The sequence below is a fragment of the Euphorbia lathyris genome, chromosome 9, assembly GCF_963576675.1.
Source record: "Euphorbia lathyris chromosome 9, ddEupLath1.1, whole genome shotgun sequence".
NCBI lineage: Eukaryota > Viridiplantae > Streptophyta > Magnoliopsida > Malpighiales > Euphorbiaceae > Euphorbia > Euphorbia lathyris.
The window spans coordinates 3,546,682-3,568,490 of NC_088918.1; the positions used below are offsets into that span (position 1 = coordinate 3,546,682).

Sequence of the window (21,809 nt, forward strand, 5' to 3'; positions counted from 1 at the left end):
CGGTGTTTTAAATGAAAAACCATAAACTAGTATGGTTAACCTATTTTACGGTTCGGTTTCGGGTTCGGAAATCGGTTTTTCGGTTTTTCAGTTAGTTTTGTGCAGCCCCACTATTTAATATGTTAGTGCTAAGTCTATACTTCACCGAAAACATTAAGATTAAATTGGATCCTTGGTCCTTTAATTTTTGGACTAAATTGATCATATTAATGAAGTTGGGTACCAAAATTGGTCCTTAATTGATTGATATTGAGAAAGAGGGTAGAATTAGGCCAACTGTCCAACATAATCAATTTAATAGGTGTAATTAGGATGACCCACCTGGATTTTAATACAGTTTGAAATTGGAGCACCATAAGTTTTCCATGATTTTTTCTAATTAATAACTCAAATTTTAGCCACACAATTTTTTATTTTTTATTTTTTGAATCAGCCACACAATTGTGAATCCACAACTAACCCTATTTTTTAATTTTTTTTTAGTGTTGGAAAAAATTTATGTTGACGTAGCTCTTAGGGTAGACCTTAGCCAGATAATGAAATTAATAAATACCCTATTAAATAGGGTATTTTATTAGCAACATCTGCTATAACACTAGTAATATCAAGGCATATAAATGGGGCGGGTTAGGAATACATTTCCCATCCCTATTTTCTAACTAGTTGGGGATTTTTATCTTTGTTCTCATGAGCTAGACGGAGACAAACTTATTCCTATCTTCGTCTCGTGGGAATCCTCATTCCATAGAGATCATCATTCCTCGTTTACAGATGTTCCAAAAACGTTATCCAAATGCTCCATTCTTCATTCTCTGTGGGAAATCACCACTTATGTTAAAAAAAGGCTTAAGGTGTTATTGAGCCCCTGTCCTATTTAAAATTTTATCATTTGGCCCCTGGTATATTATTCGGTCACATTTGGTCGCTGAACTATCCCAATTTGTGAAATTTCATCTAATTTAGATGTAGACATGACAAAACCGTTACCCCCCTTCATATGTAGTGCTATTTTGACATATGAACTTGATACGTCACATGTCCTGAAGTTTATTTACCATATAAACTCACTTATGTGAAAATAATTAATTAGATTAAACAAAGAATGATAAATAAAAACAAATCTCTAAACTAAAAATTAACAAATTTAAGTGTCAAAATATCGTCACATGTCAATAGAATAATAATTACGTTAAGTCTCCATTCAAATTGGGTGAAATTGCACCAATTGGGATAGGCCAGGGGCCAAATGTGACCAAACAATAGGTTAGGGGGCAAATAATTTTAGATAGATCAAGGGCCAAATAGTGGTTTAAGCCTTAAAAAAATAGGTAAAGGCAAAAACGTTTAAGAAACGGTGGCTAATAATAACACCAAGTATTAACCTTCATTCTCAAATTTCCAAATCACAAAAAACTAAAAATTGAAAACAATCAATTGCCTAATTAAAATCTACTTAAACCATCTAAGAAAATCAATTATTACAGGGGATTAACGGGATGGGGATGAGGATCCCCACGGGACGAGGATACCAATCCCCGCCACATCCCTATCATAGGGACAAAATTATCCCCATTTTCGTCCATGGGGATCCGTATCGGGGATTCCCCGTCAGGCGGATCACCGATGGGGATGAGGAATCCTGTCCTGTTTACATCCATAGTGGTGTGATTCGGTTTAAACCGCATATCGAACCGAACAAATTGAATTCGGTTTTTGATTCGGTTCTAGTTTTAAGTACATTTTGGTATTTGGTAAAATATAAAAAAATCGAACCACACCAAATTATACATATTCTAGAATATATATATATATATATATATATATATATATATATATATATATATATATATATATATATATATATATATTTGATTTTATAAGTTTGTCTTTTTTTATTGTTGCTGGGCTAATAATATAGATATATTTTGAAAGTATTTTTTTTAAGATAAATTTAATGAAAAAATATAGTAATTTTTATTTTTGTTTTTATTTTTATTTTTTTAAACTAAATTCAGTCTATTCAGTTTAAAATTGAACCGAACCATATTCAGTTATTTTTGGTTTTACATATTATTTGATTCGGTGTCGGTGTTAATTATTTTAATAATTTCAGTATTCGATTTTTTCGGCCGATACAAATCCATATGCAACACCCAATTTAGATTGCGCCATGTGGTGCAATCCCAATGGAGTATTGTTGCTAATAATTTGCTATTAAATAGAGTTGAGTAAGCAAAAAATTGAATTCCAAAATCTAACAAGTAGAGTTTGCATCTCTTATATTTATTGTGTTAAAAGCTTGTATAAGAAAAAAAAAAATTGATGAATGACTGTTATTTTCAAAATGGTAGGATAAAAAAACATTCTTTATAAACTTTTTTATTGATTATCTAAAATTTCTATTGACTTATTTTTTTAAACAAACAAACATCGAAAAATTATGAAAATATTTTCCTACAAACAAACGAGAGCTATGATATCTTTAAAAGGCTCTTGGCACACTCTTTAAAAATAGGTTTAATACATCATTTGTCTTCTGAACTTGTCCAAAAAGTTTGATTGTTCCCCTCAACTTTTAAAATGTTTCGATAGTCCCTTTAACTTGTATAAAATGTTCAATTAGCATTCTCAACTTGCATAAAAATGTAATCAATTAATTACTCGATCGTAGAAAAATAAACTCTAGGCCTAAACCATACGCAGTCCCCTGAACTTGTCACTTTTATTCATTTTGCCCCCTGAACTTACGGGACGATCCATTTGTCACTTCAACTATTTAAAAGTGGTATTAGGAACCCCCTGATTTCATTATAACGGAAACAATTATGATTTGTTCTCATTGCAAGCACTAAGATCATAATAAAAAGGGTTGTGCACTACAAAAACAAGCTGCAAATGAGGTTAATATAGACTGTACATAAGTTCTCTTGTTACATATAGGGTTGTGCATTTCTAAAACAAGCTGCAAATAAGGTTACATATATGCAGGCTGAGTCAATACTTCCATGAACACTTTACTAATGTTGGAACTTCATTTTGTTTCCGTTATAATGAAAATAGGGAATTGCTAATACCACTTTTAAATAGTTGAGGGGACAAATATATCATTCCGTAAGTTTAGGAGAAAAAATGACCAAAATTGACAAATTCAGAGGGTTGTGTCTGGTTTAAGCCTAAACTCTACGTACTCACCTTAAAATGTTATTATTCAAAACATTTTAATATTTTATCCGTAAAATTAGATTATCTACTAACTACTAGTACGAAGAAAGTCATCTTTGAGATGGATTCTCAACGAATTGTATAGCTAATCAAGAAGAAAGGCCATAGTTCCTATCGGTATGATTGGTTGATCGAGGAGTATCGGAAACAGATTGGTTCGGAGTGGAAAGTCAAAGTTGTTCATATCCTTCGCGAAGGGAATAGAGCAGCGGATTTTTTGGTAAATTTCGCAGGCGTTATGAGTTTAGGGTATCACGAGTGTGATAATCCCTCTGTAGGCCTAATGGACATCATCGATTCGGATAAGTCTGGTTCGGATACCATCAGGAGAGCGCAGACCGTAGATTGATTTTTGTGTTTTGTTTCCGGGGCGTTGGCCCCTCCTCCTGTTAAAAAAAAACTACTTGTAGTACGAAGTATCAAGTACCAATAAACAATTAAGATTAATAATAAACAATTAATATAGCAACGGTTTAACCAAATAAACTCATTCTCATCAACCTTTCATTGGCTCTTTTTTAATTTATTAATTTATTGAAATAGTACAAACTGGTCAATTTTATAATCAATAATTGGAAAAATTACAATCATGCTCCTTAAATTTTAGCTTTACTTTTTTTATACTTTTAATCTTTAAAATCGAATATAAAAATTTCTAAACATTGCTTTTTTATTAAAATAAAAGTTTTTTAACCGTAGCCGTAACTCTCCAATATAGAAATGGTGAAAATGATATTATAAACAAATTAAATTATCAATTTTTTTTATTTATTTTAAGTTTATTTAGGTGTTTGGTTTGAATATAAAAATTAGATGTTTAAAGATAAAAGGTTCATTTGAAAAAATAAAAAAAAGTAGTTCCATGAGAAATGTATTCTAAAACAACTTTAATTCGTGTATTTATATTTTGAGGCAGTCAATTTACTTATTAAATTTGTTTTAGAAATTTCTATACACGTTGACAATTGAAGAATATAACTATGCCACGTGTTGTTTAAGAGTCCGAACCAACTCTCAGAGATAGAGAGCATGTGAAATTTTCCTAACGAAATAAAATACTATGACGGTGTATTAAGAAGTTTCATTCGGGAAGTCTCACTAAACTCACTAAAGGATCTAGTCGTTACCATAATCACGTCTCATTCCGAGAATCACGGGCTCATCCGATATCTGGGCACAATTCCTCCAATCAAGAGAAGACACGTGGTCCATCATGCTCCACAACTCATAATCGTCTTCTTAGTTCAAGGTATACAAGTTCATTTATTCTATTAAGCTTAGACCTCGGCATGGGCCGGGCCTGTCTGGCTTGTGATCAAATCTGATAAGCCCAAGCCCACGCTAATATAGTCGGGCTCGGGCTCGGGCGGGCTCGGGCCTAAAAAAGGAATCCCAAGCCCGCCCGCCCAAGCCCATCCATATTAAAAAAAATCAATTAAAATAAAAAACTATTTTTTTTAATAAAAAATAATAAACATAAAAGTTAATAAGTCTTAGAAAAATATAACAAACTAATAGTTAAATTCGAAATAAAATTACAACTTAACAATAAATACATATATATATATATATAAATATATAATTTATATAATTAAATTTATAAATAGATATATATATATAACGGGCCGGGCCGGACCAGGCCCGCCGGGTATTTACATAGCCCAGGCCCGCCCATTTACTAGACGGGTTTAATCGGGCTTGGGCCGGGCCATGCCCAACACTAATTTTATGTGTCCAGGCCCGGTTAAATGGGCCTGGGCTCGGACTCATCGGCCCATGGTGAGGTCTAAGCTTACATTACCACTTTTGTATCCTGATTGCGATCATCCTCAACTTATTTCTTAAACCGACTCAGGCATCAGAGCGGTTTCACCGGACAATGTCTCCCCTTTTGATCTTGCTTCTGTACAGTTCAAGTTGACACTATAGACTTTCCGGATTCAACCACATCACACGTTCTTGGAAACCATAAACACAATATTAAAGTTGAGGGACCATGACTGTAATTTAACCTGTTTAAGCATTATTTGTCAAGTATAAATGTCAGCCAAATATAAGTTCAAAATTGTCATCTACTAGAGGAAGAAAATGGCAAGTTGAAAATTCAAAAGAAGAAAAGAAAAAGCAGAGCAGAGAAGAGAAGAGGAAGTTGAGCTTAAAGCTTCTGTAAATTTGTCTCATCCATCAAATTTTTGACGCTTTTTTTGTTTAATCATAGCAGAAGATTCCTCTTCTCCTCAGATTTCGTGAGTCCCGCCATTTCTTTGTCTTTCTATTTTTTTTTCTGAATTTTTTTATCTAATGAAATCTCTTTCTCTCCTTGGATTTGGTTCACTTTTTGTTGTTCAGATTTCCGAATCTGCAGCTATTTTCTACTTATCATGAGTTTTAAAGGACTATTTACATGGTCGGATACGGACGTCAAACAAAATGGGGCACCGACGGCAACGACGACGACTCAACAGAACGGAAACGAAACCGATGAGATTGAGCAAAATAAAGTTCGTATTATGAGAGCACATGTTGAAAGAGAAGATGCTGATGCTAAGGTTCACTTCGTTCCTTGATTTTTCGTATAATTTCTGTTTTGATTTTGACATCTGCTCTGATTCTCCTTTACTTGCTAAAGTTGAGATTACCGAATAATTTCATGTGTTATGTTATAATGCAGCTTTGATTGTTAATTTAATTGAAGAACAGTAGATTTTTTGTGTTAATTAGGTCGCAAACTAGGTTGAGAAGCCTTGTATTTGATTAATTGATTAATATGTTGAGCGATTGCAATAGCAATTTCTCAAAATTGACTGTGTTGTGCTCTCAGATTGGGTATTCTAGTTCAATTGAGAAGGAAATAAGAAGGATCTTAGGTTTTGAGTTGATGTAATTCCTTTCTGTTTGGCAATTTCTAGGAAGTGGATGATTTGATGATCAGGCGATTTTTGAGAGCTCGTGAACTGGACATTGAGAAGGCTTCTACCTTATTTTTGAAGTACCTAAGCTGGAAGAAATCATTTATGCCTAATGGATCTATATCTCCATCAGAAATTCCAAAAGAACTTGGCCAGAACAAGCTGTTCATGCAAGGAATTGATAAGAAGAATCATCCCATTTTGGTTGTTTTTGGTGCCAAACACATTCCCTACAAAGGAAATATAGAAGAGTTCAAGCGTAAGTTCCCAAGCTTGTAGAACTACACTTTTTTAGGACCGTAAATGAGCAGAGCTCATGAGAGCTGCTCGATTGGCTCGATAAAAGTTTGACCATGTTCGGTTTGATTGATAAATGAGACGAGTTTGAGCATGGGAAAACTCAGCTTAAGTATAGGCTCTTGAACAAATTCGATTATAATGTTTATGGATACACTTGTGAACAAGTTTGGTTGATTTTTTTTTTTTTTTATAATAGTATTTCTATATAAAGGTAAAAATATAAAATAACTATTTTTGTGTAAATTTTGATTTTATAGGTTTTAATTTTCAAGACCATGTAATTTTATAGTTTTATGTAAAATATATTTCAAATGAACATAATTAATTAGATGCTCGTGGACGAAGTTCATAAGCATAATTAACGAGCTGTTCGTATATAAAGCTCGTGAACAAGTTTGCAAGCAGCTCACAAAAAGAATGTCGAGCTCGAACTCATCAATTTTCTAACGAGCCAATCATAAACAGCCCAAAGCTGGGTCCATTTGACTCGATTACAGTCTTGTTTTTTTAGATGATTCAAGTGCATGCTTTGACCAGTAACTTTGAATATCTTTTTCTCCTTGCAGGTTTTGTAGTCTTCAGTCTTGAGAGAGTATGTGCCAGGTAATCCAACTTTGTACTCCATGATATTTGAATGAGCTTCCGAGAATCAATGGCATAAACTTACTAAAAAGGGCAAAATAGAATCCAATGCTACACATTCTTAAGTGCAAACAGTCTTTCATAACATATATGTTGCATGAAAACTTGTGATTTTAAAGCTTTTCGTATTTGTTTTGGAAACTGAAACTTTTGAAAATTTGTACAAAATGTTTCTTGTCACTTTTCCGTAAAAAAAATTTGAAACTCGATTCTTAAAATTTGGAAATTGTTGCGTAGGATGTAATATGTTTTTAGAATTGATGATCAATGATTTTTGAGGGAAGAAGTGGATCAATGCTAATCACATGGAGATGGAGCTTATGGGCTTAGGGTAAAGCATGGAAAAAAAAACCTTTACGTTTTGATCTCTTTGTAAATACAATCCCTAGTAGTTTAAAAACTTGTAAAATTTGTACAATTTGTAAACTTAGACGTTATGTGAAAAAATTTATTAAAAAAGAACCAACAATTTGGAACAATTGAAAATACCGATTTTACAAATTATTCAATATATAAGAACTGACTAAAAAAATTAACTAAATTACAAGTGTTTTTAACCTAAAAAATGACTCACAAATCTCTGCATATTGCGCAAACCATTAGACCTATGTTTGTAAGTTTTTAAACCATGAGATTATATTTACAAATCATATAATTCATAAGATTTTTTTATTTTTTATTTTATCTTTATTGTTAAGAAAAAAGTTGTGAAATAAATTTAGAACTGTCTATTATATGATATTATTGTTGTGAGAGGGGTGATTGGAAGAGAAAAAAAGTGTTTTTGTTTTCGATTAATTTTAACGAATTACATTCTTATTTATTATATATGATTATTATTGAATTAAAATATGAAATAATAATTATTTACCGAGATATTTTTAGACTTCAATAATTATTATATTGGAATTAAAACAAGTTTCAGATTAGATCTTTTCCTCGAATAGAAAGTCTAGTTGTGTTCATATAAACTCACCAAATATTCACAGTTAAATCTAAATTTATTAGATTTAAGTCTTAGAATGATTTTAATTTCTATCACAAGATTCTTGGCTGAATTCAGGATTTATGCGAACACCAGAACACCAATACACGCCTTCTCCTATCGTGCCTATGATCACATGTTTATTAAGTCTAATATTTTTTCAATAGTTTTCTACAAAGCTTTAAAATGAAATTTTTTATTTTTCTCCCTCTATTATAATTTATATATGACTTGTACAAAGCTTCTAAAACGAAAAAAAAATCTCCTTCTTTTTCTTTTTAATATATGACTTATATGTACAGTTAAAAGAAATCAACCATATATTCTTATAAGTTTATAGATTTATATTTTTTTTTATTGAAAGGCAGGGGAAGAGAAAAGAGGGGGACGGACATCCCAACTAGGTCGGCACCCCGTCAAAACCCTCCTACTCAACCTCAAATAATATAAATAGGAAAAAAATTGATACAATAGAGTCAAAAGCACAAAAGAAACTAAGTGAATTGATAAATAGTTCGACCGCGAAGATTACAAAGGTACACAGACGAGCAGAAACTGGGAGGAGAATCCCACCACGTGTAATCAGTTAACGTCCTACCCTGGCTGGCCAGGCGATCAGCAACGGAGTTTAAAAACAACAAACAACAAACAATAACAACAAAGTCTTAGTCCCGAAATGATTTGAAGTCAATTTATAGATTTATAGATATCACATATTAATATGAATTGAGAATTTATGGGATAATAAATAATAAGGATAAAGTATTAAAATAGGCTTATGATTTTTGGGAAGTATCAATTTAGGTTCCATGTACAAAATAGCACTAATATAAGTTTAACGTTTAAAAAATGGTACCAATATAGGCCTCGATAATATAATATGGCATGCCATTTACGTAACTATGTTAAATTCCGATTTCTCTCTTCATATACAATTAACAGAACTTAACAAAGTAATATGAATGACGTGTCACGTTCCGTTATTGAAACCATATATTAAAACCATATTGATATTTTATAAATAGAACCTAAATTGATACTTCCTTGATAACCATAAATCTATTTTATTACCTTATCCGATATAATACTTATATACGTTTGCATTTACACGTTTCAGTTATTTATATTATTTTAGAAATATTGTTATCGGTTTCTATTTCTGTATTGTTTCCGTTTTGGTATAACAAATCAAATCATAATAAGAGTTAATGATTGTAGCCAATTTTAAAATTTAAATTTCGGTTCAAGTTAGGTAAACTTAAACTTATCTACCCTTTCTCTTGGATCACAGAATGCCACCTGGACAGGAAAAGTTTATGGCAATTGCAGATCTTGAAGGATGGGGATACACTCATTGTGACATCAGAGCATATATAGCAGCATTATCAATACTGCAGGTTCTATCATTAAAAGGAATTCTAACTACATACCATTTATTATGTGTTGGCTGTAAATGAGCTCAGCGGCTCGACGAGTGTTCGCTGAGTAAAAATTTGACTGTTTTCGGCTCGATTAGTAAATAAGTTGAGTTTGAATACGGTAGAAGTCAGATTAAAAGCTCGTAAGTAAGTTTAGTTAATCGATTAAAATGTTTATAAATAGACTCGTAAGTAAGTTTGGTTAAATTATTTTTTTAATAATAATATTTTATCAAATGAAAAATGTAAAACTACATATAGTTTTACATGAAATTTTAATTTTGTATGTATTTAAGAAGAATTCAATTTTTTTTAAAAAAATTTAAGATTTTTTTTTTAATCAGTTAAGAATTTCTTTTAATAATAGCATTTTATAGAAGGAAATAGGTAAAACTACATACCTTTGTGTAAAATTTTAAAACTACATATTTTATCTTAAAAATATTCAAATTAATGTAATTAATAACATGTTCGCGAGCAAATTTCATGAACAAAATTAATGTGCTCGCATCTGTCCCGATAATTAATGGGCCCTAGACTAAATAAGAAATAATGACCCTTCTAATAATAAAAAAATTGTATGTAAAATTTTAAAATATATTTCAATAAATGATAAATAAGTTTTAAGCCTAAAATTTCATATTATTTAGACCATTTTTAAGTTCGAATGATATTATACATTTATAATAATAAAAATTACTCTCTATATATACCTAACTTTTTTGGGGCCTAGACCCTAAGGTTATGATTATGTTTAGGGTCAGCCTTGCTTGCGAGCAAAACTCGTGAACAAATAAACAAATAGATTATAAATAATATGTTAAGTTCGAGCTCGTCTATTTTTTACCGAGCCGAGCATGACCCAACCAAAGCTCGGCTCAGTTACAGCTCTAATTATGTGCTTATAGTGTTTTTTGTTTTTTTTTTTGAGTTGCATCTCTAATTCAATGTGAATGTTTTGTTGGCAGGATTGTTACCCAGAGAGGTTAGCCAAAATGTTTATAGTCCATGTACCATACATATTCATGACTGCTTGGAAGGTTATTTACCCATTCATTGACAGCAAAACCAAAAAGAAGGTATGAAATATATTTCCCCCTACCAGCTGTTAATTGTGGACTGCAAAATCATTGAACATAATGCATATTTTCATATGTTCATCTAGATTTTAAGAAATACAAAAGAGGCTAGTAAAAAGGATTTATCAGAGATGGGCTTGGTCCGGATCCAACGAATTTTCATCTAAAAATATGCACTCTAAGCCTAGTCAAGCTTGTCGTTAATCTTAACGTGTTCGGGTTTAAAAATCAAATCTCAAACTCAATCTGAATCCGGATAAGCCAACCTAAATTTTCTTTATATATATAAATACATAAATATGATAATTATAATTAAATGGGTTGGGCCGGGTCAGAGCATCTTATTTGAATTATGTCAAACTGAGTAAATCATTATTTTTAATATATTTTAGAGACTACAATTTATAAATTAGGAGCCTAGGATGTTTTTTTTTTTGAGTTTAAGATTTATGAATGAGAGTATAGAATTTTTAAATTAGAATATAAAAATATACTTTATTTGTGATGTATAAAAAATATTGACTTTTTAAGAATTAATTTTAATAATATAATTTAATCGTAATTTTATAACTAATTATGACTTTGTATAAAACGCTTAATGTTAATTGTCTTTGTCCAAACTTGGTCCGTTAGACGCAGGCCTGAGTGGACCGAGCTGGAACCTGGCCCGTTAACACATCTAAGCAAATAATAAGGTCAAATACATGAATATCATAAATAACTACAAAATTACAACTAAATCATATTATCAAATTTAATTCTTAATATGTCATTATTTTTTATATATTACAGATAAAGTATGATTTTACACCATAATTTAAAAACTCTAGAAAATATATCCTAAACATCTAATTTACAAGGGTCAATTACATGAATATCATAATTAAATACAAAATTACAACTAAGTCATATCACCAAATTTAATTCTTAATATTCATTATTTTCTATATATTATGATTCTACACCGTAATTTAAAAGTTCTAAACTCCAATTCATAAATCATAAACCCTAGAAAATATATTCTAGACTTCTAATTTATAAATTCTAATCTATAAAATATATTAAAAGTACTGATTTTACTAGTTTGATATAATCCAAAATTATCATTTGATATAGTTGTAAATAGTTTTTAAAAGATGAATTTCTGTGTAATTTTCCCAATTTACAAATTCTAATTCTTAAAATATATTAAAAATATTGATTTTACCAGTTTGACATAATTCAATTTCATTACTTGATATAGTTTGTAAATAATTTTTCAAATCTGAATTTCTGTGTAAATTTCCTCAAATAAAATGATACAACAGTGTTGAGAAGGCTTTGAGATCCATAGACAGCATTTCCAGTTGATAGTTTTTAAAAAGTATTTAAAATTATGTCAACTAATTCATGTCAAACCAAAAAAATAATTTGTTTTAATATATTGTAAGAACTGTAATTTTTAAATTAGGAATTTATATATATTTTTTAGGATTAGAATTTATAAAAATATATTTTATTAAAAATTAATGATATATTTAGAATTGATTTTTGAAATATGTTTTAATTATAATTTTTTTATAATTAATATGATTTTTATATAAAAAAAATCCAAATATAAATTCATAAATAACATTAAATGCACAAAACGGTCACTCAATCAAATTATTGTAATGTTTCAGTTTTCGTAATGGTCACAAAACTTTAATTTATGATAATAGAGCAATTGAAGTTTGATTTCTTTTAATGAAGTTTTATTTTTTTTTATACAGGAGGGTGTGAAACTCCTTTTTTTTTTTATAAAAATACATATATATTCTATTAGATTAAAAAGTACTGATACATTATAAAAATTAAGAGGAATAAAACTTCAAATCCATACGTAATCAATAAATATCCATAAGAATATAAGAGACTACAAAGAACAAGAAATCTCATTCTTTCAATAGTTACATTTAGCAAATTTGAAGCTATTTTAATGTCGGACTGCTGACTAGGATAACTAGAACAACTAAATTAATGTCACTTGAAAATTCTAATCATATATTGATAAAATTTTGAGATTCTTAAAAATTTGTTGCTAATATGGTACTATCAGATATTAATATAACATCTAGTTTGAACTTTTAGTTCAAACGATTCCATGATATGGTATCAGAGTCTTTTGAATCAAACGATCGATATATATTTTGACATGTGGTCTTAATACAGTGTTAATTTAGTCGTTCTAGTCAGTATTTTGACATTATATTGTTGAAAAATTGTTAAATGTGAAAATAAAACTTAAATTATTTTATTATCATGAAATTGAAGTTTTGTGACCATAATGATCACAATAATTATGCCGCTGTCTTATGCATTTAATCCGAAAATAAATTCATATTCAACATAAGTGTGTATCTTCTACAACTTGATTATACAACTTGATCCTTATGCTTCAATATTTTCCAGATTGTTTTTGTTGATAACAAAAAATTAAGTTCGGCTCTGCTTGAAGACATTGAAGAGAGCCAACTGCCTGATATATATAGAGGCAAACTACCATTAGTTCCTATACAAGATAGCTAGTTACTTGTTCACTTGCGCTGCATGAGAAGCCTCTCTCTTGGTTCTTCAATTGGTCCCGGATCAAACTGGTTCGGGATAGTTGAGATCATACCACGTCAACTGACGATCTCAATGGTTCCGGATCAGTTTGATTTAGAAAGGTTGTAGAGAATCTTATGCAATAAGCTTGTCAATTAGTATAAGTAATATTATATTTATTGGTTCGGTCTCATTAGGGGTGAAAATTTCCCCAAACTACATATTATAAGTGAGACAGGACTGAAAGAGAAGTTGTTCTCGTTTTTCCACGAATGGACGGAAATGAACATTTATATTTTGTTATTCTTAAGATATCTATAGATATATCTATTAATATGTATTACTTTTCTATTTCTCTCGGCTGCAATTACATAAAAAAAGAAAATAATTTTATAAATTATTGTTAAAACTTGTATTTATTTATTGAAAGGTAAATATTATGTAACTATCTTACTAAAATAAAAGCGAGTATGAACTTGATCAGATCCAATCCAACAACTCAATTCATTACTAAATTTGGAATATATAATAATAATAATAATTCAAAAAAATTAATAATATAATATACTTTTTTAGAAAAAAAAATATTAGTATAATATACTATGTGCTATTATGATCTTTAAAAAAAAAATTTTATAAAGAATTTGGTGCACTACATTATTTATGGACCGGATGAATTTCTTAACATATCAATAAAGTAGAGGAAAAAAATACGAATGATCTAGTAAAAAATAATAGGCATTTACTTACCATCACGAAAAGAAGTTAATAACGGTGATATTAATTAATATAAAATATATAAAAGATTAATATAAGATCTATGATTGAATTTTAATTATCAAGTTGGATTTTTTTATTTTTTTTGGTAGAAAAGGAAAAGAAAAACGAATAACAACAAACTACCCAGGAATTAGCCTAGGGAAGCTAACCCCAATCCTATCTTCTAAGAGAAGATGAGAGATGAAACTAGGGGAAACAGGAAGGGTAGTAACGCCTAACGTCCCTTCATGGCCCGCCGCCGCCAAGCGATCAGCAACACGATTCTGCTCTCTAAAAATGTGTCTGAACTCTACGAACTCAAAGGAGGAGCAAAGCCTTATAATAGCTTTGATGAGGTTGCGACTGTTAAGACCCATAGAATGATTCTCAGAAATCATTTTGATTGCTTCCAAATTATCAGACTCCACAGAGAGCCTCTTAACACCCAGCCTTTTAGCAAGATTGATTCCAGTAAGAATAGCCCAGAGCTCCGCAGAAAAGGAAGAACCCAACCCTAAATTCTGGGAGAACCCAGAAAGCCAGACGCCCCCTACATCTCTAAGCACACCTCCAGCCGCAATCTTACCGTTACTGAGGCAGGAACCATCAGTATTCAGCTTCACAACCCCCTCTCTTGGCCTGCTCCATCCCACGAGATGGACATCACAACACTGAGAGGCTCTGGCAAGGGACTCTCCTTTGAAACTATCGATAATAGAGAAAATTTTTTTCGAGAAGAAATCAGCTAAGTTTGTCATAAAAACAGTTTTATCTCCAAAAATCTCCTCGTTTCTCCATTTCCAAACTTGGTGACAGATAATAGCAAAGAAAATGTCACCATGCTCCATGTATGGAAGCAACTTTCCTCTAACACCATCAGAGAACCAGTCGACCTCAGAATGTGCCATGAAGGAAGAGAAAATATGGTGTGGGAGAATTTTCCTCCAAACCTCTTTACTATTAGAGCAATCTCTAAGAGCATGGCACAAAGTCTCAACATGACCTCTGCATCTACTGCAAGCTCCAGAATCAGTCAAGTGTCTTCTGTGCCTATCCGAATTAGTAAGAAGCATGTCCTTAACACCCAGCCACAGGAAACTCCTAATACGGAAAGGAACTTTAAGGGTCCAAATCGACTTCCACACATCCGAGGGAGGATCAGATCTAAAGAGAGAGAAAGCTTCAAAGGCCGATTTGCAAGAATAAACTCCATTGTTAGTCAGCGCCCAACAGTGCCTATCCAAGTCTTCCTCTTGATTACTCACCTTCACTCCCCGCATTCTAAGGAGAGTCTCAAGGCTAAAGAAAGTATCAAACTTTGACCAGATCCAGTCCCCTTCCGAGTCAACCACATCGGCAATCCTCCAGTTGCGTATATCACTAGGCGGGGGGGAAGAACACACCTCAATTAACGGTTTATCCCCAATCCAGTTATCAAACCAGAAACTAATGGACTTACCATTCCCCACCTCCAGGCCAACTCCCGAGCAGAACTCATCAAACACAGCACTAAGTCCTTTCCAGAGGAAGGAACAATTAGCAACTCTCTCTTTCGGGCCCCCGAAGATTTTGTCTTTCCGATACTTACCACAAAGAAGGCGAACCCAAAGAGAGGAGGGGTTTTGCCACATACGCCAAAGGAGTTTCATTAATAAAACTTTATTATTGTCCTTTGCTTTCCTAATACCCAGACCCCCAGAATCTTTAGGCTGGCAAACCTCACTCCAAGGCACAAGTTGGACTTTTAATTTAATTGGTTTCATGACTATCATTATAAAAATAAAATGGTAATATCTAAATTAATAAAAATAATTTAAGTAATTAAACATTAAACACAATAATTTATTAAATGAAATAAATCTTGTTCATTAGTATTATAGAGATATAACTAACATTAAAGAATAAAAAAAAGATAATTTTATTAATATCAAATAAATATAAATAGCTTTAAAAAAAAAAGCTAAAAAAAATAATTTTATTAATATCAAATAAATACAAATAATTTTTGAAAAAAAACTTTAAAACATTATTGTTTCTAAATAAACTAAAGCTAAAACTTCTATAAATGCATATCTTTGGGACTGGAAAAAAATATTCATTAAGCGAGATTATTTATTTATCGATAAATGAATAAATTATTCATTTATCGATAAATTAATAAATTATTCATTTATCGATAAATATTCATTAGATATGTAATTATTTTGTTTAGGAAATATATTATTTGATTGATTTGTAATTATCACATTAGCGTAATTACAAATCAATCAAATAATTATAGGTATAATTATAGGTATAATTATAGGTCTTATTTTTTTTAAAAACTCTTGGGTATTTATATTGATATATATATTTTTTGTATGTTATTTAATAATTATTACTTTATATTTTCATTGGGCCCTTAAGGATTTAAATATTTTTTATTACTTAATGCATTTAGCGAGGTTATTACTTTAGTCCATTGGCCCAAGTCGGGACCGGAAGAATTTATTATATAATCGAGGTTATTACTTTATTGAATATTCATTTATCGAGGTTTAACTGTATATTAATATAATCGAACACTATTTTTTCTACAATTTATAGTGAAACACGGTGATGGATTTATCATTTATGATTTACTGTCTCTCATAATTTATGGATGCTAAATTGATATTTTGATGTTTTTATATAAAAAAATTAAAAATCCGTACATAATTTTTATAGAATTGTAGCGTTTTCTGATGATCATTTGGTGTTCAAGCCTTCCCAAACTCCCCTACTGGTTCGAAAAGCTGAAACAAAAGTCCACTTCATGGTTTGAAGAAGAAAATGGCAACTTGGGAAAAAGGGAAAAAAAAAAAAAAAAAGAAAAGAAAAGAAAAGAGGAAGAAAAAGGAAAAAAGAGGAAGTTGGGCTTTATTAAAGGCTTCTATAAATTTCTCAACCATTTCCATCACAGTTCTTTCTTTTCATAACAGAAGATTCCTCTTCTCATCAGATTCCGTAAGTCCCGCCATTTTTTCATTCAATTATATTATCTTTTCTTTCTCTCTGGATTTGATTCACCATTTTGTTATTCAGAAGATCTCCGAATCTACAGTCATTTTATTCTTGTCATAATGAGTTTACGGCGACTATTTACATGGTCGGATAACGGCGGCGACAAACAAAACGGTGACGAAACCGATGAGATTGAGCAAAATAAAGTTCGCATTATGAGAGCACATATTGAAAGAGAAGATCCTGATGCTAAGGTTCACTTCATTCCTTGCTTTTTCCCTATAAATCTGCTTCACTTGCTACTAATATTGAGATTCCGATCATTTTCATGTGTTATGATGCAGCCTTGATTGCTGTTTTAATTGAAGCACAATAGATTCTGTTCTTTTCCGCAATTAGATCGAAAACTAGTTTGATAAGCATAGTGTTTGATTAGTTAGACTGCTAGAGTACTTCTGAGGATCGAGAATTTGTTGAGCGATTGCAATGGGAACTTAACAAAATTGAACTGTGTCGAGCTCTCGGATTTGATAGCTCCTCTAGTTCTGCTTCATTTGCTACTAAAATTGAGATTTCCGATCGTTTTAATGTGTTATGATGCAGCTTTCATTACTATTTTAATTGAAGAACAGTAGATTTTTTTCCCCTAATTAGATGGCAAACTAATTTGAAAAGCCTAGTGTTTGATTAGTTAGGCTGCTAGAGTACTTCTGAGGATCGAGAATTTGTTGAGCTATTGCAATGGAAACTTTTCAAAATTGAACTGTGTCGAGCTCTCAGATTTGGTAGCTCCTCTAGTTCTGCTTCAGTTGCTACTAAAATTGAGATTTCCGATCTTTTAATGTGTTATGATGCAGCTTTGATTGCTATTTTAATTGAAGAACAGTAGATTTTCCCCCTAATTAGATGGCAAACTAATTTGATAATCCTAGTGTTTGATTAGTTAGACTGTTAAGAGTTCATCTGAGAATCGAGAATATGTTGAGCGATTGAAATGGAAACATTTCAAAATTGAACTGTGTCGTGCTCTCAGATTTGGTATTCTACTTCAATTGAAAAGGAAATAAGAAGGATCTCAGCTTTTAAGCGATGTTTTTTTCTTTCTCCTCTAATTCTCCTTCACTTACTGATATTGAGAGATTACCGAATAATTTCATGTGTTATGTTATGATGCAGCTTTGATTGTTAATTTAATTGAAGAACAGTAGATTTTTTTTTTGTGTGTCTTAATTAGGTAGCAAATTAGCTTGATAAGACTTGTATTTGATTAATTGATTAGTTAGACTGTTACAGTACAGAAGGATTGAGAATATGTTGAGCGATTGAAATAGCAATTTCTGAAAATTGACTGTGTCGTGCTCTCAGATTGGGTATTCTAGCTTCGTTTCTTCAATTGAAAGGAAATAATAAGGATCTCAGGTTTTGAGTTGATGTTGTTCCTTTTTGCTTGGCAATTTTTAGGAAGTGGATGATTTGATGATCAGGCGATTTTTGAGAGCTCGTGAACTGGACATTGAGAAGGCTTCTACCTTATTCTTGAAGTACCTAAGCTGGAAGCGATCAATTATGCCTAATGGCTATATATCTCCATCAGAAATTCCAACTGAACTTGGCCAGAACAAGCTATTCCTGCAAGGAGTTGATAAGAGTAATCGTCCCATTGTGGTTGTTTTTGGTGCCAAACATATTCCTTACAAAGGAAATTTAGACGAGTTCAAGCGTAAGTTTTAACTACATCTCAAAAACGCTACTAGAGAGAAGTCTGTTTGTCTTTGGATCCAATAACTTTGAATATCTTTTTCCTTTTACAGGTTTTGTACTCTTCACTCTTGGCAGAATATTTGCCAGGTAACCCAACTTTGAACTCCATATTTGAATGAGCATCACAGAATCAATGACATAAATTAATTGCAAAAGGGGGAAATGGTATCATCTACACATTCTTAAGTGCAAACTGTCTTTCATAATATTGACAGATTGCGGTGTTGAGATGCAAGTGTGAGTTGGGTGTTGGAATCCCACATTGCAAGAATGTGATTCGTGAATGGTATATAATTGGGAAGAACCCATTAATCCTTTCGGGTGGATGTGGTGTCAAGTTCATAAGTGTACTCATTCACAAGGTTCAAAGTTTCTCCCCAGTGAAAAAAAGCTCCCGGATCTGAAAATTTCAGCTTAAGTTAAGTAATTTGAGCTTATCTAGCCTTTTGCTTGGATAGCAGAATGCCACCAGGACAGGAACAGTTTATTGCAATTGGAGATATTGAAGGATGGGGATACACTCATTGTGACATCAGAGCATATCTAGCAGCAATAACCATAATGCAGGTTCTACCATTAAGAGGAATTCTAAACCTACATTAGCATTTTTATTATGTGCATATAGATTCATTCTGTTGCTTGAGTTGCATCTCTACTTAAGTTGTGGTAATATGAATGTTTTGTTGGCAGGATTTTTTCCCTGAGAGGTTACACAAATTTGTTATAGTTCATGCACCATACATATTCATGACTGCTTGGAAGGTTGTTTATCCAATCATTGACAGCAAAGTTAAAAAGAAGGTATGAAATATAACTCCCCTGCAAGCTGATAATTGTGGACTACAAACATTGAACATAATCTATATAATTTCATGGGGGATATTAAGGTTTTTGTGAAAGTGCCAATTTAGTTCCAACGTGCAAAATAAAACCATTTTAGTCTTAATGTTTGTAAGATAGTGCAATCATAGCTCTGAGTAACGGAACTTAGACTAAATTGATACCATTTCACAAATGTTAAGGCGTCAAGTTCCATTATCGAGGCTATAATTGCACCAACGTTAAGCCAAAATGGTGCTATATTCATCAAGTTCTGTTATCGATGGCTATAATTATACAAACGTTGAGGTTAAAATAATGTTATTTTGTACGTTGGGGGCTAAATTGACACTTCCAACCATAATTTCATCATCCATATGCTCATCTATATTTTAAGAATTCCATAAGTGGCTGGCTAGTAAAAAGGGATTTATAAGAAGAAAATAAGATGATACAACAGTGCTTGGAATCTAAGATTAATTGATAGAGGGTGTTTGGAGTACTCTCTGATGCTCAATTGATATATCTGTGGAGTTTTCCCTCATTTTCGGGCGATCAGTGGGTACTCAAAACCTCTATGTCTTTTGGATCCGTCACTAAAGGCATAGGCTTTGAAATCCATAGACAACATTACATGTATGTTTCTTCTGCAATTTGATTTTTATGTTTTAATATTTTCCAGATCGTTTTTGTTGATACCAAAAATTTAAGTTCTACACTGCTTGAAGACATTGAAGAGAGTCAACTGCCTGATATATATGGAGGCAAACTACCATTAGTTCCTATACAAGATAGCTAGTTACTTGTGCAGCATAAGAAGATTCCCTGTCCGCGGTAGTGTTCATAAGGACCTTTAATAATGAATTTAATTTGATCATTTACCGTTAGCTCTAGATTTATTCCTTTCGTTCGTCAATTGATAGATTGTAATAGGCTTGTTGATTGGTCTAGGTAATAAGATATTCATTAGGTCTTGTCTCGTTAGGGATTTTCAAAACTCATAATATATGTCGGGAGGCTAAGAAAACTTATTGCCATTTCCTGGAAATTGAGATTTCTGCCGTATTGTCCATTGAGATGTCTATATAAAAAAAAAGGGCGGCCCGGTCGCATTACGCGTCCCCGCTGAGCGAGGGTCCGGGGAGGGATCCCACCACAAGGGTGTATTGGGGGCAAGCCTTCCCTTGCCAATTTAATTGGCAAGAGGCCGCTCCTAAGACTCGAACCCGTGACCTCTGGTCACACGGCAACAACGTTTTTTACCGTTGCGCCAAGGCTCGCCCTCTATTGAGATGTCTATATAAATACGAAAAATTCTATTATAATTTCGATCCATAAAGGGGCACTTTAGTTACGTGATGTGAGGTTGACATTACGTTACGCTATGTTACGGTATGGTACATTACGTTTTGTTATATTATGATATTTTACGCTACGGTATGTTGCATTACGGGGCAAATTACATACATGGTGTACAACATTTGTCATGTTTCACACGTTTGTGTATAAACTTCAATTTAGTATACTAAAATGTACAACTTTATAGGTGAATTCCAATATGGTGTACAAATTGGAATTATGATCTGTCAATCTGATAATACCGTCATTTCATCAATTTTCATTTCACTCATTAGTAAAAGTGGGACCCACAACATATGTTATTACTAAATTGTCCCTTTATGGGTTTCCCCTCCTTCATAAAACTTTTGTTTTCCGGTTTGACTTACATGAAAAAAAAGATAGGAGAAGAGAAAAGGTGCAAAATTCCCCCTAATATTGATGGTTAAGAGTAATTTTACCTCTTAACTTTTAAAATTGTATAATTTTATTTCTAACGTTGGTAACCAAGAACAATCTTACCTAGGTTCAAAAAAAGAAGAGGAAGAATACGAATAGACGGTAGAAGAATGTGAACAGTGAGAGAAAAGACGAGGAAGAAGGGGAACAACAGAGAAAAGGGAAGAAAGATGGCGATTTTAGAGCGAGCAGCAACCTCGTTCCGTGAGGCGGAAGATTGGGAAACGCAGAGAAAATGCCTAATTCATTTATGTTCTGATTTTTTTGTTAAATAATGTTAGAATCCGTTGTTGTTTGCCATTTTTTGTTATATACCACTTAGCGAATTTTGTTAAAAACACATTCAGACTTCGCATATGCTAACTAAAATCATCAACTAAACCAAACATTAGCTTCGCAAGCTTCGCTTATGCTAACTAAAACCATCAACTAAACCAAACATTAGCTTCGCAGACTTCGCATATGCTAACTAAAATCATCAACTAAACCAAACATTAGCTTCGTAGACTTCGCATATGCTAACTAAAATCATCAACTAAACCAAACATTAGCTTCGCAGACTTCGCAGGCT

At 32.0% G+C, this 21,809-nt stretch overlaps 2 protein-coding genes across 4 annotated transcripts; both read left to right on the top strand.

The window, feature by feature from the left end:
• The first annotated feature begins 5,295 nt into the window (after positions 1-5,295).
• Positions 5,296-13,471, top strand: LOC136206396 (uncharacterized). The gene is made up of 7 exons (XM_065997425.1): positions 5,296-5,468; positions 5,572-5,771; positions 6,132-6,390; positions 6,998-7,034; positions 9,350-9,455; positions 10,445-10,555; positions 12,986-13,471. Exons 2-7 carry the CDS (start codon positions 5,604-5,606, stop codon positions 13,100-13,102), a joined length of 798 nt encoding a protein of 265 aa, XP_065853497.1. The 5' UTR covers positions 5,296-5,468; positions 5,572-5,603; the 3' UTR covers positions 13,103-13,471.
• Positions 13,472-16,729: 3,258 nt separating this feature from the next.
• Positions 16,730-21,578, top strand: LOC136205878 (uncharacterized). 3 transcript variants are annotated; one of them, XM_065996719.1, is made up of 8 exons: positions 16,746-16,864; positions 16,943-17,115; positions 18,323-18,581; positions 18,673-18,709; positions 19,084-19,189; positions 19,313-19,423; positions 20,124-20,275; positions 21,306-21,578. In XM_065996719.1, the coding sequence occupies exons 2-7, from the start codon at positions 16,981-16,983 to the stop codon at positions 20,238-20,240; spliced, it is 765 nt and encodes a 254-aa protein (XP_065852791.1). In that variant the 5' UTR covers positions 16,746-16,864; positions 16,943-16,980; the 3' UTR covers positions 20,241-20,275; positions 21,306-21,578. The 3 variants fall into 3 exon arrangements, with proteins under 3 accessions (XP_065852790.1, XP_065852791.1, XP_065852789.1); XM_065996718.1 differs by lacking the exon at positions 21,306-21,578 and having other exon boundaries at positions 16,730-16,864; positions 16,946-17,115; positions 20,124-20,513; XM_065996717.1 differs by lacking the exon at positions 21,306-21,578 and having other exon boundaries at positions 20,124-20,513.
• Positions 21,579-21,809: the final 231 nt, after the last annotated feature.